At 41.7% G+C, this 15748-nt stretch overlaps 1 protein-coding gene across 2 annotated transcripts; it reads right to left on the bottom strand.

Moving 5' to 3' along the window:
- CCNJ (cyclin J) lies at positions 1-15545 on the bottom strand. 2 transcript variants are annotated; one of them, XM_063307373.1, is made up of 6 exons: positions 15423-15545; positions 14682-14789; positions 8709-8919; positions 6878-7177; positions 6624-6783; positions 1-2796 (listed from the first exon to the last, which is right to left on the bottom strand). In XM_063307373.1, exons 2-6 carry the CDS (start codon positions 14748-14750, stop codon positions 2403-2405), a joined length of 1134 nt encoding a protein of 377 aa, XP_063163443.1. In that variant the 5' UTR covers positions 14751-14789; positions 15423-15545; the 3' UTR covers positions 1-2402. The 2 variants fall into 2 exon arrangements, with proteins under 2 accessions (XP_063163443.1, XP_063163442.1); XM_063307372.1 differs by lacking the exon at positions 15423-15545 and having other exon boundaries at positions 14682-14881.
- Between the last annotated feature and the right edge of the window lie 203 nt (positions 15546-15748).

Below are 15748 nucleotides of genomic sequence, written 5' to 3'. Positions count from 1 at the left end.
TATAATTATGAATGTAACTTTATTCAAGCACACACACAAGTTACGCAAAACTAATTTTATTTTTAAAAAGAGTGCATGGCACTCACCTGTTTTTTTCTTTCTCAACGTGTATTTCTTTCATCATGACACACATTTTAATTCCTGCAGCAGGAACTTCAGTAGTGTGTGGATTCAGTGAAGGTTGACCAAATACTTACAAGAAAGTAATAAGAAATGTTGCACAGTGCATATTCGATTGCCAATATCAATCTATAACATCAAACTCAAAAGGCTAAGTAATAAATTAAATAAGTAGTGAACCACAAATCTAGTAACATGTAGTGGATCCATTTTTAGCACGGAAGTCTAATGACTTAAATACCTTAAATAAGATACTCTGTTTTCTGTGAGCTTTGCTGGCTTAACTATACAAATTACCTCTCCCGCCACAATTCCAGTGTTAATTATTAGCTAATGTTTGAGTGTAAAGGCCTGAAAGATAATTTTCAGATGTATTAGGTGTCTGCTCTGCTGTCTCACATGTGGAGGATGAACCTGAAGGCAACGTAAGAATTTTAGAAACAATGTGCTATTATTTCAAGTTGTGGATCTCCACAAAATTGTACATTCAAAGTATTATTGAGGTAGTTAAAGTATGGAGAGTTTTATGAATAGTATTGCAAGCTGAAACAAGTATAATTCCTTTTCTGAAGTATTTTGCAGTCCTTCATCCCCACATAAAATGAAATCATGAGAAATCACATCATGTAAGAAGACACCTCAGACACTCAATTCTGTTAGCTCATCAATTTTTCCCCTCTTAGACATGTAAAGGGAAAGACAGTAACAATAAAATAGGCTTCGGAAAGAAGTAGCATGGCATTCCCCAGCACATAAAATGCATGTTTTCAGAATGCTTTACTTCTTTCTCTCAAAATTCCCCATTTTTATAAGGAGACATGCACAAAATATATTATGGCATAAAATAATTACCACCACAGAGGATAGCCTCTCCTCCAAATTAAAGAATATTTTCTCATAGAACAGTCAGCTCTAGGAGAGCCATTTTAAGGCTATTTTCCTTTAAATGAGAACTATTTAGGATGGTCCCTTTTTCACTGGGGAAGGTCTGTATTATTAATGTCTATCTTCAGGTTCTCTTATCACCTCCATTCTCAGCATCTCTTAAAACTTGAATCACAGACCACTGGATATAAGTACATCAAATTATTTGTTCCTTAATATTGAATGGTAGTGAGAAGATGCTCCGAATTCTTTACTGCCTATTTACTCAAGTAATTCTGCTTTGGGTAAGGACAGAATGAAAGAACTTAAAAAGACACTTCTGATGGTCATAGGTAGCACCCTTATTGTGACTGCTTAGCTCACACTATAAAAATACCTGAATTGCAGCTGATGTGGCAGAGGAAATAGAAATACAGTTGTCCTGGAAGAGTCTTAGAACTTCCATTTCTCATCTGCTCTGTGGCCATCATAAATAAGGCTTTATTTCTTGCAAGCATTTCAACTGAACCTTGAAGCCAGGAATCGATACAATGAAAAAAGAAACAGAACTTTTTGGACACAAATAGTTGCATAAAGTAGGATAAACTGCAAACAATAATCCATTGGTTATGGTACAGTACTGGCTTCATGTAAATATAACATGCCTATTCTTCTCTGTCTCATTGTAAAGCACATTTAGGTGAAGGGAGTACTTAGATGAGCATCTAAACTCCCTTTGGTATTTATTACTACAATTACCCTGAGGAACAGAACCTAAGATAACTATTTAAATGATACCTATCCTGTATCACAGTAGCTTTTGATTATTCCCTGAGTTGGTAGGATAATTTATCTCTACATAGTTTCAATGAAGACAAGAATACATGAAATAGAAGATTGAAGAACGTCAATCCAAGGCCATTGAAATACAAGTTCTCATCCATGGGCATGTCTAAAGAACTGAGCTGCTCATTAGGTGAAGAGGTTCTCTTCTCCCACTTGCCTCTCCATTTTCTGGAAAGCAATGGCACTTAGTGGACTTTAATGGTTTAGTATCTTACTCAATACTGCACAGAGCTAAGTAGAAGCAGCAGTGTCTTCAAACTCACATAGAATCTTTCATCTTCGCAGGAAAACAAACTTGAAGTCAGGACAGGTATCTCTCAACACAGTTTTAAGAGTATATTTTAAGCTGAGCATGTAGAACTACTGTGTGTCAGAAGAATTTTTTCCATCTTTCTCCATTATAACATACTGCTAGTAGGTATGTTCTTGTATTTGCAGTTTCTGCAACTGAACTACCTTTGAGAGAAAAAAATGGTGTTCCCTTTCAGCCATTTCCCATGTGTTAGGAGGACCAAAAATTGGCCTCTATTATTTATTTAACACTGGTAACACATAGAGTTCTACTGTAGTCGTCACCTCTCAAAGCATGGAGTAATACAAGGGTAACGTCCAGCAATCTGATAGGTTCGATTATAGGAGACATTTAAACATGGCTTCACCTCTATGGGGACTGCTAGTGACATTCCAGAAGACTGTATATGACCTCGAGCCTGAACACCACCTTGTAAACCAACTGGGCAAGTCTGCATTGGGTAGGCTGAGGTATGACTGTTTGACATAATTGGCTGACAGTTCTGTTGTGGGGCTGTTTGAAGATATGGTAGAGGAGTCTGATGCGCTTGAATATAATGGGGTATGTGCTGTTGTGGGGGTTGACTCGTTGTTTGAAATAAAGTGTTATGGGCAGCTTGAGAGCTATGTTGTCCTTTTTGCTTGTTGGCTTCTTTTACATCATTATCATGGGCTCTAGAATATAAAATTAAAATGATTATTTTCTGTTTTACTACAAAGGCTGAAATCTACAGTTCATCCAAGCCCATGTACAAGCAGAGGATTATGTTTTTTCATTCATGCTTGATGGGAATGGGCCAGTATTTCATCCTGATTGAACGTAAGCATTCCTGCTACAAGGAAGATCTAGGAAAACATATATACCACTATGTACAGCAAATAGACCATCAGCATTGGATCCTGGCCCTAGTTTTGATAGCCAGAACACGATATAATAGTATCAGCATTAACATCTTAGATGAAAAATTTGCATGCTTGTAAAACAATTGCATATGCTGTTTTAAAATGAACCTTTTCAGAAATATTTTATTTAGATCTCTAAAATAAGACACATTGAAAGTTTATTTACTGTAACCACCAGAAATAATATGGTTTCATAGAGAGTTAAAAGAAACTAGCTTGATCCAAAAGTCAAAGAAAAAATGGCTGATACACTGTTCAAACAAAATTCTAATGCCAATCTTCTTACAGTAACGTAATTTGGAACAGTAGCTGGAACTTACCATGAAGCACCTGTCTGGGAGGTGGTAGATGGACCTAAGAGGAAAGATCAACTGCACCTCTTCTAGCTAGAAAGCAGGTCTTAAGATTTCCTGTTGCCTGGTAGAGTAAACCCTCCCTTCAGCCACAAGCATTGACTTCAGTGGAGTGTGGTTCAACTCCTTCTTTACTGACTACATCGCTGTAACAACAAACACTTGTCACTGGCAAAAGTACAAGGGAATAGAAGATCGTGTAACATTCAGCATAAGACAGTTTTTTGATCCTTGGCTGCTTCCTTTCTCTTAACCTTCTTCCCAGAGATGTCCGCAAAGTACAGTAAAAAAAAAAAGTCAAGATGGTGGCCAGGGTGGTGCAGCTGAAGCTCTGCTCATTTTTTATGTGTGGTTTCACCATGGAGACTGCCATCTCAAACCTTTTGGCCCCATCTGCAGACACCCCTGCTTCTTTCTCTCCTAAGTACGGAGGGAATGTTGGGTACATCTTCTGGTGGCCAAAGAGGTACTTCACAGTAAGTCCAACTTTCATTCTTAGTCACTGAAGATACAGCCAACAGGAAAGGGATATACCTGACTCCTATGTAGGAAAGTAGCAAAGTAGAAGTGAGAAGTGGCACATGCTGGCTGGGGAATTCTGGGAGTTGAAGTCCACACATCTTCAAGATGCCAAGGTTGAGAAACACTAGAGTAGAGGGAGACCTTGCACCCTTGTTCTTGTTATAGCCTGGGAAGGCTGGATTCTGCCATGCTGCCTTTTCCAGCCTCTGGGTTGGATCCAATTGCTGCAGGGTCACTGCTGTTGGCCCTGCCTGATGTCTTTTCCATTACAAGGGGGTATGGGGGGGAAGTGTTCTTGTCCTGCCATACTGCTGGTGCCACCACTCACCTATTCCTCCATCTGATCACTTCTGGTTGCTGCTGCTTTCCTGTTTGGCCTTGGCCTGCCTGCTGGCCAGTTAACAGAAGAAGCAAGGGGAAAACCCACCAACCTCTGTTGGCTTTTGGATCTGCCACATAGCCCTTGCTAATAGTGCTTTTGGACATTGCTTCATTCTCTTTCCTTCCCCCCTACCCCTTGGCCCTCAAAATGTAGTCAGCAGTTCTTCCTGGAAGGCAGAGAATATGGCTGAAGGGAGAGAGTTTCTTCTATAGGAGAGAAAGACATCTTAAGCCCTGGTTTTTAGCTAGAAGAGGTAGAGTTAACATTTTCCTGTTGGCTCCATCTCTGGAAACCCAAAATGCTCAGTTATCTTAACTCAATCAAGCCATGATATTTACCCAGGATGACCTGAACTTTAAGAAACACACCCCACCCCAGTTAAAGAAAATAGAAAAACATGATGAATGCAGACAAAAATCCTTCAGTTTCCCCATTCTGTCAATTTATGATTGCTAACCCTAGCTGAACCCAGTCCTGGAGATTTCCACACTTCCCTGCCAATAAGTGTGTGCATCTGACACAGCTACATACTCATGTATGCCTGTGCTCTTGTCAGTAGCCACGCTCAAGAAACAAGGAAGGCGCGGACACAAAAATTAAGTGAATTACTTAATTGCCTATGAAATAACTTAAATTTACAATTAAACCTTATCTCTCTGTATCAACCGTTCTCTCCCACACACCAAAACATACAAATACACAGCCTCACATTCCTGTCTTCTACAGAATTGGCAAAAGAGAAAAAGGGGAAAAAATCAGGGTGGAGATGTGGTAGCAGCACCAGGAATGAAAGAGAACGGAGGAAATAAACCTGGGTGGAGATCAAACAAGGAGAAGAAATAACACAACCCTGAGGGAAAAAAAGGAAGTACACTGTTTAGGTCCTACAAAACTGTTAAATTTATCAGGTAAACAGTCATTCCTAAGTAAGAGCTGATCTTCAAAGACTTCCATACTTGGCAGCTACCAGCTCAGGCAGGTGCCTGGACTTCTTGCTCATTTCTTTGTTTTCAGCAGCATCTTTTATTTTTGTCCCCAACTGTAAGAGGACTCCCATCACAGATAATTGTGATCTGTTAAAACAATTCATTTTCCTATGGGTAAATACATTACACAAGAAGTTGGTTTTAATTTGGGACTAAAGCAGCAGTGTCTGCTGGGTATGGTTAAAAAAAACAAAGTCAAAATGGCAGCCCCAACAATGCAATTGAAGCTCTGACCATTTTTTATGGGTGATCACCCAGTAGGGGCAGTTGTCTTGAGCATACCTGCAGAAATCCCTGGATTAAGTAAAGGTAAAGGTTTCCCTTGACGTAAAGTCCAGTCGAATCCGACTCTAGGGGGTGGTGCTCATCTCCGTTTCTAAGCCTTGGAGCCGGCGTTGTCATAGACACTTCCGGGTCATGTGGCCAGCATGACGACTCGGAACGCCGTTACCTTCCCGCCGAAGCGGTACCTATTGATCTACTCACATTTGCATGTTTTCGAACTGCTAGGTGAGCAGGAGCTGGGACGAGCAACGGGAGCTCACCCCGCCACGCGGTTTCAAACCGCCGACCTTCCGATCGACAGCTCAGCGGTTTAACCCGCAGCGCCACCGCGTCCCTTTAAAGCTGCCCTTTAATCCCTGCAGAAATCCCTGGATTAAAGAATTCAACACTACCTACTATGGAGGAATGGTTGGTGAAATTGACAGGTCTTGGTGAGATGGATAAACTAACTTCTCCCATTAGAAAAAAGACACTATCTATACTTATTGGTGACTGGAAACCCCTTATGGACTTTTTGCATAAAAATAAAAAAAAAGAACTTGTGATTTATGGCTTTGATGATTAGACAGGATAGATTATAGAAAGAAGAGAGCCATGATCTAACTTTAGAAAGAGAGGCTAAAATATAATTGAACTTATAACTGCTTTTCAAGAATATTGGAAGCCATTGCTTTATATCTTTTTTCCTTTCTTTCCTTTCTATTTTTCTTTAATCTCTTTTCTTTCCTTGCACTTTTTTCTTTCTCTTTGCTTTCATTTTCTCTTTTCTTTTTTACTTTATATTAGTTCGCATTAGTATTTACCTTCTTTTTTAAAAGGTTTAACAAAAATTATATATAGAAATCCCTGGATTAAAGAGAGAAATGCAGAGTAACTGCTAGATGTAGGATGTAGGCATAATGTATACATTCAAGATTGAAATGGAACAGAATCAGGACCCTGTCATTGTTTTCCAATTTGGAAGCTCAATAGCACTGGCTGCACATAGAATGTTACTCCCAGCCATCAGATTGCACTTCATTAAAGTACACACTACATGATTAAGTGAGAAAAACCATTATGAACACTTACACCAATAGTCGTTCAATACACGGCAACAGAAAATCCCAGGAATAAGCTGTAAGGCGATGGAGTCGCACTGGCCAAGTTGGAGAAAGACGCAAGATAATTCTTGAAGACGCCACACACGCAGCAGCCACTAACGAAGGGGCATAATTTAAAAATGCATGATCTGGAGAGACAGAGGATTACAGTTACATCAAGCACAGGAACCCCCGTGCAGCTAAGTAACCATGGGGAGTTTGAACAAAGCCATAAAAATGCACCTTGCAGGGATACTTCTAGAAAGTAGTCAGCATATTTTGCCATGTACAGCTTGGTCTTCTCCAAGCAAATCATTGGCCACCCATCATGGAGGTCTGATTCGTGAACAGATATTGAGAGATAGTAGTCTATGAAGTGAGCCGCTGTGGGGAGGCACAGGTTCCACTGAAAGGTTTCTAGCAACAGCAGCTCCATGTGCAGCAAATTCTGCTTCGTGAGAACCAGGCTCATGTTCGTCATGCAACCCAAGCTGTTCAGCTGTTCTAACTTAGGCACACTGTCCTCCTTTTCTTCAAATTTGCCTTGAGTGAAACAAAATGGGTAGAATATTGTTAGAACACAAGAAATGATTTAAAAAAAAACCTATTGCTATACTTTGTAAAGGGAGAGTCGTCTCTCTAAAAAGACCCAGCGACTAATTAGCCATCAAGTATCATTGCTTTTGGCAAAAAGTGCATTACTGCAGAGGTGGCAGCACAGCTGGATGCATTTCACACTAATAAACTCTTATCATCTCTAACAACAGATCCATGGTGCCAGATTGGCGGCAACATTTCAAATCACTTTCTCATTCAAGGCTTGGCAGCTAGAATCTTTAAATGATTGGACTCTGTTTGTCAGAGCTACTCATGAAGTGGAAAGCAATTCCTCTTTTACTTAGGCTAAATGACATAGTGGAAAAAATGGTTTTGATCTCCACATTTTCAAGCCTAAAACAAAAGAGATTTCAGATTTGGGGCAGGTATGAATTTTTGAGAACTCTGTTTACAAGGGCCATTGGGCATATTGTGAAATTAATTAGTCTAATGTTTGATACAGGCAGTTTGGCATACAACACAGATGCAGAATGTAAGAAGAATGACACTGGAATAGTGCTAATTGACTGGACCTACCTATTAAGCTAAGGCATGGCTTAATTAACCTTGGTCTGTTGACTACCTACAATTGGCTGAGTTCATACATTATGCTAAGCTGCAAGGCATGATCTGCAAAGCACAATAAACATGCTAAGCCAAAACAAAGCAAATCTACTTTAGCACAATGTGCAAACCTGCTACAGTGGGGTGCAATTTCCATCACTGCCTAGGTCACTCCAGCTTACTGTGGCATCTAGGGTTGCATTCCAAAAGCTGGTGATGGCAGGCCCCATTTTGTTTCAGGAGTTTTAAGAGCTGAAATGGGTACCTGAACTTTATCACCTTAAACCTCTGGCATTCAAAAGGACAAAGAGTGTCCTTCACTTTTGGTCCCAATCATTTTGAGGGCCACAAAAGAAATGCTGGTGTGGGCTGCATGTGACCCCTGAGTTACATGTTGCACCCTTAGCTTAGCTTTTTTTTACATTCTGTGCAATCCTTCAATATACTGCAGCTTTCTGTATGGTTGCAGGCCATATAGTAGGTTTGAGAAATGAACACCTTAAACTTTGAAATCAGGGATATGGTAACCGTTACAAAATATCATAATAAGGTTATTACAATGGATCTAAAGAATAGAAGATACCATCATGTGTGAAAGACAAGATGTTCTGAGTTTGGGCAGCATCACATTTTATTTGCAAAACATATTAAGAACAAATTTTGTCTGGTATAATATACACTCTGCAAATATTTTGTCTGGTATAAAATACACTCTGCCCCCAACGTTATAGAATCAATTTTCTTCAGAAATCACTGCAGCTTAGCAAACAAACAACTTGGGTTTATGGGATCCGAGATGGGTCTCAGGATGGCTGGTTTAGTATCTAATTCCCAACATGTTAGGAAATAAACCTTTTGGTTTCTAGTTTGGGTAAGTAATTTCTACCTGTTGAGCCTGTTGCTTTGAACTTACTCGCCAAAAGCAAGCAGGAAAGAGCCACCACATGTAGCTGTTGAATGGAGATGTCATAACGGTCCATAAAGAGGTCCAGGAGGTAAACTGCAAGATGTCGGGCAGCAGGACAGAGTCGGAAGCGATTGCTCACAATGGCAATCAAGTCTGCAAAATATCTTCTCAGATTTAACTGGGGAGACTGGCCTTTATAAGAGGGTAGCTTCAGCTCCTAAGTAGAGAATAATAGGGTGGAGCGTGAAGAAGAAGAATAAGGAGGAGGAGGAGGAGGAGAAGGCAGCCACCGCTATATAGGAACTTGCATTGAGAATAATTACATCCAAATATTGATTGATTCATTCAATTTGTATAGTCACCCATCTCACAGAAGTGATTCTGGGTGGCTCACATCCATTAAAAACTTCAACAAAAACAACACAATACAAATAAGAAACAAACAAAACATATAAAACCACGTTAAAACCCATAAAACGTATTCAGCAGGAAAGTTACAAAAAACATTCACAGCATTCAGCATAACCATTGAACAGCCTCTACACTACTACTGGATCCCCCAAGCCCAATATATTTAAAATCATTTTAGAATTGAGGTCCCAAGGATTCATTGTTTAATCTCCCTAATATTCTAAAAAGAATACAGAAGAGTTTTAGAGTTCAGATCCCCAGGATTTACAGTTGAATCCCTCCTTTAAAAATACCAACAAGTGCAACACAGACATTAAAACTACACAACAGTTGAAAGGAATTGCAGCAAGATACGAACTCTGACACTCATCTTTGGGCATAGCTGTTACTGCTGCTCAAGGATACTCGAGTTTCTCTTAACTATTGTTATTACTACACTGGCAATAACTAAGACAGGAAGCCATGTGGGGTAGGCAACAGAAATGGTTGTTGTCAGCATCGGCACTTCCATCTTGCGGGGAGAAGGAGACAGAGATGCTAAGTGCATAGTAACCGTATCATCTACATATCTCAGTTCCATGGCAGGAGGCCAAGCTGCAGCAAAATGCTAACATGTTGAAATGTGAAACTGCACTGAATAATTAGAAATGGTCTGAACCAAGACATTCTAACCCAAAGGGAAAACTGGTCAAGTGTGTTGGGGGGGAGGTTCCTTGAATAAAGCATACAATTGATCTGAAGAAGATAACGTTAGGTATTTACTTTGCTATATTTGAAATACTGAGTAATCAATTGCCAATAGTTGTAGAGAGAAAGGGAGGTGATCTTGACAGAAATACGGAAGAATCATTACCCAGGCAAAGAGGACTGAAATATTCTTTAAGTCCTGGGAAGCAAGATAATATTCAAAAGCAGGCCAAGCAAACAACTCTGATTCACTGGGGTATAAGAAGGAAGGGTGTTAAAGCACAATCAGACTTGCAAGGTAACGTTATTATAGCCTAGCTCAATAAAGTATAGTCTAGTTTTGTTGTGGAGTTGATTTTCTGGTTTGTTCTACCTAGTGGGGCTGACAATCATAAGTTGTCTTTGGTGTGTCTCATAAGGATTTATTTTTGCTCGAATAAGCATATTCATCATTTTTTCTATCAGTGCTAAACCTGTTAGATTGTACGATGCAAACCCACTGCTAATAACCTATTTCAAGTTATTATAGCACAAAATACTGACGGTCAATATTTTGAGAATTATGGTTAGATTTTCCAATTTTTTAAAAAGATTCTCAAAAGGAAAAAAGGAGCAATTCCTTCAAAATGTGGAAGACAGGCACAATATTGATACCTCCCATCCCCCCTCCCCAAAGCCAATCAGAGCTAAGAGGAAACAAAAGATTGTTACTGAAGAAAAAGAGGTGGGTTAATTCTGATACCTAATTTTCCATCACAATCCTAAATTCACCCATTGCACCAAGTCATGTTTGGTTGAATAAATTGTAACAGTCAGCTTCACAGAGAACGCTAACAAGAAATCCATTTACAAATTGCAGTGGCTGAGCTCACCCATTGCACTAACTCAAAACCAAAGAAATCACACTGTGGCTTAATATATTAACACTGGAAAAAGTTGGCATGGTGAGCAATTCCTGCTCCTCCATCACCACCACCACAAACAATCTTAGAGTTCACTTTTATTCTTTATTGTAGTGCTTGGGTATAAATCAATTTACATCTTCTATTAATAATCCAGAACATAAGCAATCTATTAGGTATAGAAAGGGCAGGCTTTTCTAGTCTATTCTACATTGTTAGACAGTCTCCTACAGGGCTTTTCTACTATTATATTCATTCACACTATTTCTCTGCAATGAAAAAAGTTATGCACTTAAGTTCCACTTTACAGTTGGAAAACAGGATGGAGCAGTTTAACATGAATCACAGTAGCAGTAAATGAAACAGTGAACCGTCTTTCAATGTTGCTTGGCTTGGAGGCAATTCATGCTTCAGAGGCATCTAAATCTGTTAGACTGGAAGTATATTGGGACTACTAGCAACTGATGCCATCAGGCATCATATGTCAGTGGATCATTAATCTAGAAAGCTGCAGAAACCAAAAAGATGGACGCTGCTACAATTGCAATATGCCACAGGGAGGTTATTCCCTTCCACATATTTAGCTCTTAGTGTCACCAATAGTAAGATATTACTGAGCCATTCTGTGTCTTTTATCTTAACGTATTTTTGTTGTTGTTCTACTATGAAGAAAGAGAGAAGAAATGATGAGCAACAAGGCAGAGTTCCAAAACAGGATAACATTGTCTGGACTCCTGGTATAATTCCATGAATGAAGCCTAATGGAAACGCCTTGTAACTCCACTTCATTGGGAATCACCTGATATCCACTTGTGGCCATCATGGTTTAGGCAAAATTATTTTGAAAAGCAAGCCTGGCTTTTCGATTTGCTAAGCATACCAAACCCAACCACTGTAGTTTGCAAACCATATGGCTTAATATTTTGTGCGAACACCGGCAATTACAGTTTATTCAATCAACTGAAATAAATAACTGCTCTGATTCAGAACAGTCAACAAGACACCAATATCATGGATCTGAAGAAAAAAAATAACACGGGATAAGAAACTTCCAATGAAGAAAAGATAATTTTATAGTTAAAGAAATCAGAAACATACTATGTTCAAATAATGCTATTGATTTAACAAAGAGCAATATACAATTGTGGACTAAATTTCTCAGGTCAGAATTGTACATCAAGTTATTTACAGGCTTCTGACTGAGGTAGGGTAAGATCAACAAAGTCTTCCAAACTGATGGGAAGGCACAAAGGTAAATACTTATGAACAGGTCACAATTTGTGCTAAAAAGTTTCAGGAACATACATTGGTTTAATTTAAACAGGACTGACATTTCCACTGTCTATGGATATGTTTCTGTATGATGATTTGATTTGTAATGGAATTAACTAGATTTTCTGAACCTTAAAGCCACCACATGGACTGGGATTGCACAACATGGTGGGTAGTTAGGTTGGTAATACAAACACAGGCAAGGTGGTGGAGTGGGTTAAGTGCAAAATGTTGGGTTTTCTATTAACTGCCTTCACACAGTAAGTTAAATCATGGTTTGATAAGTCATGGCTTACTGGGAACACCAACATGGTCTTTACACAATGGTAAGTCATAAATAATGGTTTACAAGCCACAATTTCCGAGCTAACACATTAAACATCACCAAACAAAAACCATGTTATAGATTAGCACTAAGTCCCAGATTTTGAGAATGTGATCTTAAATAAAGAGACTATAAAGACTTCAAAGGTTACAGGCTTAGGTATACTGACAATTTACATCTACTGAGTTTGGGAAGATTTCATGCTGGGTTAAACAGGGTTATAGTCAAAGTGAAAGTTGAACACATTTCCTTTCTTGATGGGAACTTAAATCACACATGAATGAAAACAGTCTTCTAGAGGGATAATTACTGCAGCATATTAATGATCAGAGGCAACCACATATCAAAGAATTAACAGAGGATTCAAGCATTTACACAAGTAACAGAACTGAATCAGTATGTTATACCCAGTGGTTCTGCCATGCCTGCTCTAGAAAGATTTATGTTAAAAGCAAAAACCTAACTAATGCAGCTTTCTTTATCAGTACAACATAAAGACAAGAAGCTCCACCTGGTGAATATCCATCAAGGGCCTTTTTAAAAAGCCCCAAAGTCTCTCCAGAAACTGATAATCACACATTTATAGAGACAAGACAAAAATGACTGCTCCCAGGCCTGGTAAACACATCACTCTACATCACCTTAACCATGGTTCATTGAATAAACCATAATTGCTTGAATCCATGCAACATAGTAAGACATAAATGAACTATTATTACTTGGTTCAATGTCTGCTCTCAACCCCAGTATTTTATAAATGAAAACAGTAGGCAAAAGTTCCATAACACTTCAGTGCTGGGAAAAACCTGACCACTGCTGCAGACATCTGCAAAGCAATAAATATTATTTCAACAGATCCTTCAAATCCAGCTCTGCATGTTAACTGCAATCTGCCTGCAGGGAGAGAGACCTAAATAAGACCAGCAATTTCCAACTAAGATGCAAAGCGGCAATCAGCTGCTGATCTCCCTTCAACTGCCTCTCTGACAGTTGTTCCTGTAACCCAGCATCTATTAAATTTTCATTGTTTTTTAGGTTGCTAAGCTGTGGCCCTGGGAAACTATGTTCAACAACCCAGTCTGGGGCTGTCAATCAGCCTAGAAAACTTCAGGGATACCGACTAGAAATTTTTCCAGCCTGACCAAATGTCTCAAATAAAGAAGTCCCTCGACATATGTGTTTATGTTAGGTTGTGCTTTTATGGTGCTAGTATTATTATGACTATCTTGAACTTGCATTGGCAGTATTATTATAGCAGTGTTTCTCAACCTTGGCAACTTTAAGATGTGTGGACTTCAACTTCCAGAATTCTGGGAGTTGAAGTCCACACATCTTAAAGTTGCCAAGGCTGAGAAACACAGCATTATAGCATTCTGATAAATTTTGATTTATTGTAATGCATTGTGTTATTCTGTAAGCCACTTAGAGTCATGTGGGAGAGAAGCATTTCCAATAGACAAACAGGGGATGCAGCAGAAGTACTTAGCAGGATTTGGAAATAAGCTACCTTTTCTCACAAACCCCCAGATGGGCTACTCATTGACTAGAAGTTGCATCTGAAACTGCCCTTAAATTTAAAAAAAGATCAGGTGAAAGCAGAAAGGCTTGAATGAACTCTTTAAATCTGACCTATCCTCTTTTAATTCCACAGGTGTTGGAAAAGCAAGCAGATTCAATAATAACAACAATAATAAGTTATTACATTTACATACCATCCGACTTCCAGTGACAAGCATATACCTTAGAAGGACCATTTTACTTTATTATGCCACCCTGAACAAACTCTTGAGCGGAGGGAGAAGGACTGGATTATAAGAGAGAAGGGAAGTAGGCAGAATTGCCCTATATTACACCGACAGAGCTACATATCAGTGGGATTGGCTTCTGAGTGAGAAGATCTATTAACTTGAGGGTGATGTCTGGCCAGATCAACAATGCCGCAGCAATCACAACTCCCTGAAGCCCTGGGAAATTTCAGTAGGATCACTTCCAGGGCCTGGAGGAAGCTCCAGATGCAAGTCCTGTGGAAGAATAAGGAAACCCACCGGCTCGAATCTGGAGCTTCTGCCTCCCTTCCCCGGCCTGCGCACGCAAAGACTAATTATTTGACTCAGAAGGAGGCAGACAGGATGTATTCAAGAGCTGGGAGACTAGAAAGGCGAAGAGCCGGCCATTCTTTCCCCAGCTGATACAGACAACAGACGGAAAGAGCTGCTGCCACCCGCCTTGGCCACTTCGGCGGGGGAAGGCAGGCGGGGGCATCCGCCAAGCAAAACTTGAGCCCCGCGCGCCTATCTGCCTCCTCCGCCCGGCCGCGGACTCAGAGGATCGGGGTCGGGCGTTAAAGCGAAGCAGGGGCGCAAGGCGATCCGGCCGACTTACTTTGTAGCGAAGTGCTTGGTGGATGTCGGCAGCCAGCTGTCCTTTCCACCACTGCCCCTCCAGCTCCATGGGATGGGATGAGGCGGCCGGGGATCAGGAGCGGGGAGCCTGCGGAGCAGAAAGGGAAGCCGCGCTGGTTCTGAACAGCAGCTCATCGCCCGGGGGACGCCTCCCCAACTCCCAGGCAAGCGGCAGCGACGGGAGAAGCCAGCAGGAATTCCTCCCGCCCCAGCCGGAGTCCCAGACCTCACCGCTCGAGGGAGGGAGGCCAGCCGGGGGGCGCCCAGCTGATTCCCCTCCTTGCACCTTCAGCAGGCGGCAGGGGAGAAGGCGGGCATCGGGCGTGGGGACGGAGGCAGGGCCGGGGGCGCTGGTTGGGGACGCGGCCCCGATCACCCGAAGATCCTCCCCGGGGACAGCACAGCCCGGCTGATTCGGAGTCCCCGGGCTCTTCCCAAGTGGGAGCACGGGGCCAGCTGCGCTTGAACGGAGAGGGGGCGGCTCCTGACAGGGGCACCCAGATCGACCCGGCGAAGGAGCGCCGCCGCGACAGCCAAGCGGAGCCATCCCGCCCTTCTCCCGTCCCGCAAGAACTTCCAGCTTCTCCCGGCGGAGAAGGGAGCCCGGGCTGAAGCGAGGCCGCCACAACAAAGGGCTTGACACGCTTCCCCGTCCGGGGCTGCCCCGGACAGGCGCTGCTCCCGCTTTCCCCAGCGCCGCTCCAGCCGCCGTCGAGTTTACCGGAGTTCGCAGCTCCGCTTCTGCTCTACAGCCGCCGGGACGGGAGAGCCGCTTCCAGCATCGCCCCGGACATCTCTGTTAAAGGCGGCCGGGCAGCCACGGCATCCCTCGGGAGCTTTCGCGCTACTAGCCCCGTCCGGCGGAGCAGCTCCCTTCGCCCATTGTTAAAGAGCTCGGCGAGCGAGTCTGTATATACAAAGACGGGGAGCCAGACACATGCGCCCGCGCCTCCGCCAATCTCCTTTCGCCTTACAACTCCGCGCAAGCCGTGCTCTCCAATCAGCGCCCAGCATCCACAGGCCCTCTGCCGCTTCATTTACCCCTCT

Source organism: Candoia aspera, chromosome 6 (genome assembly GCF_035149785.1).
Source record: "Candoia aspera isolate rCanAsp1 chromosome 6, rCanAsp1.hap2, whole genome shotgun sequence".
In the NCBI taxonomy this organism is placed as follows: Eukaryota; Metazoa; Chordata; class Lepidosauria; order Squamata; family Boidae; genus Candoia; species Candoia aspera.
This window is presented reverse-complemented; position numbering and strand designations above follow the sequence as displayed.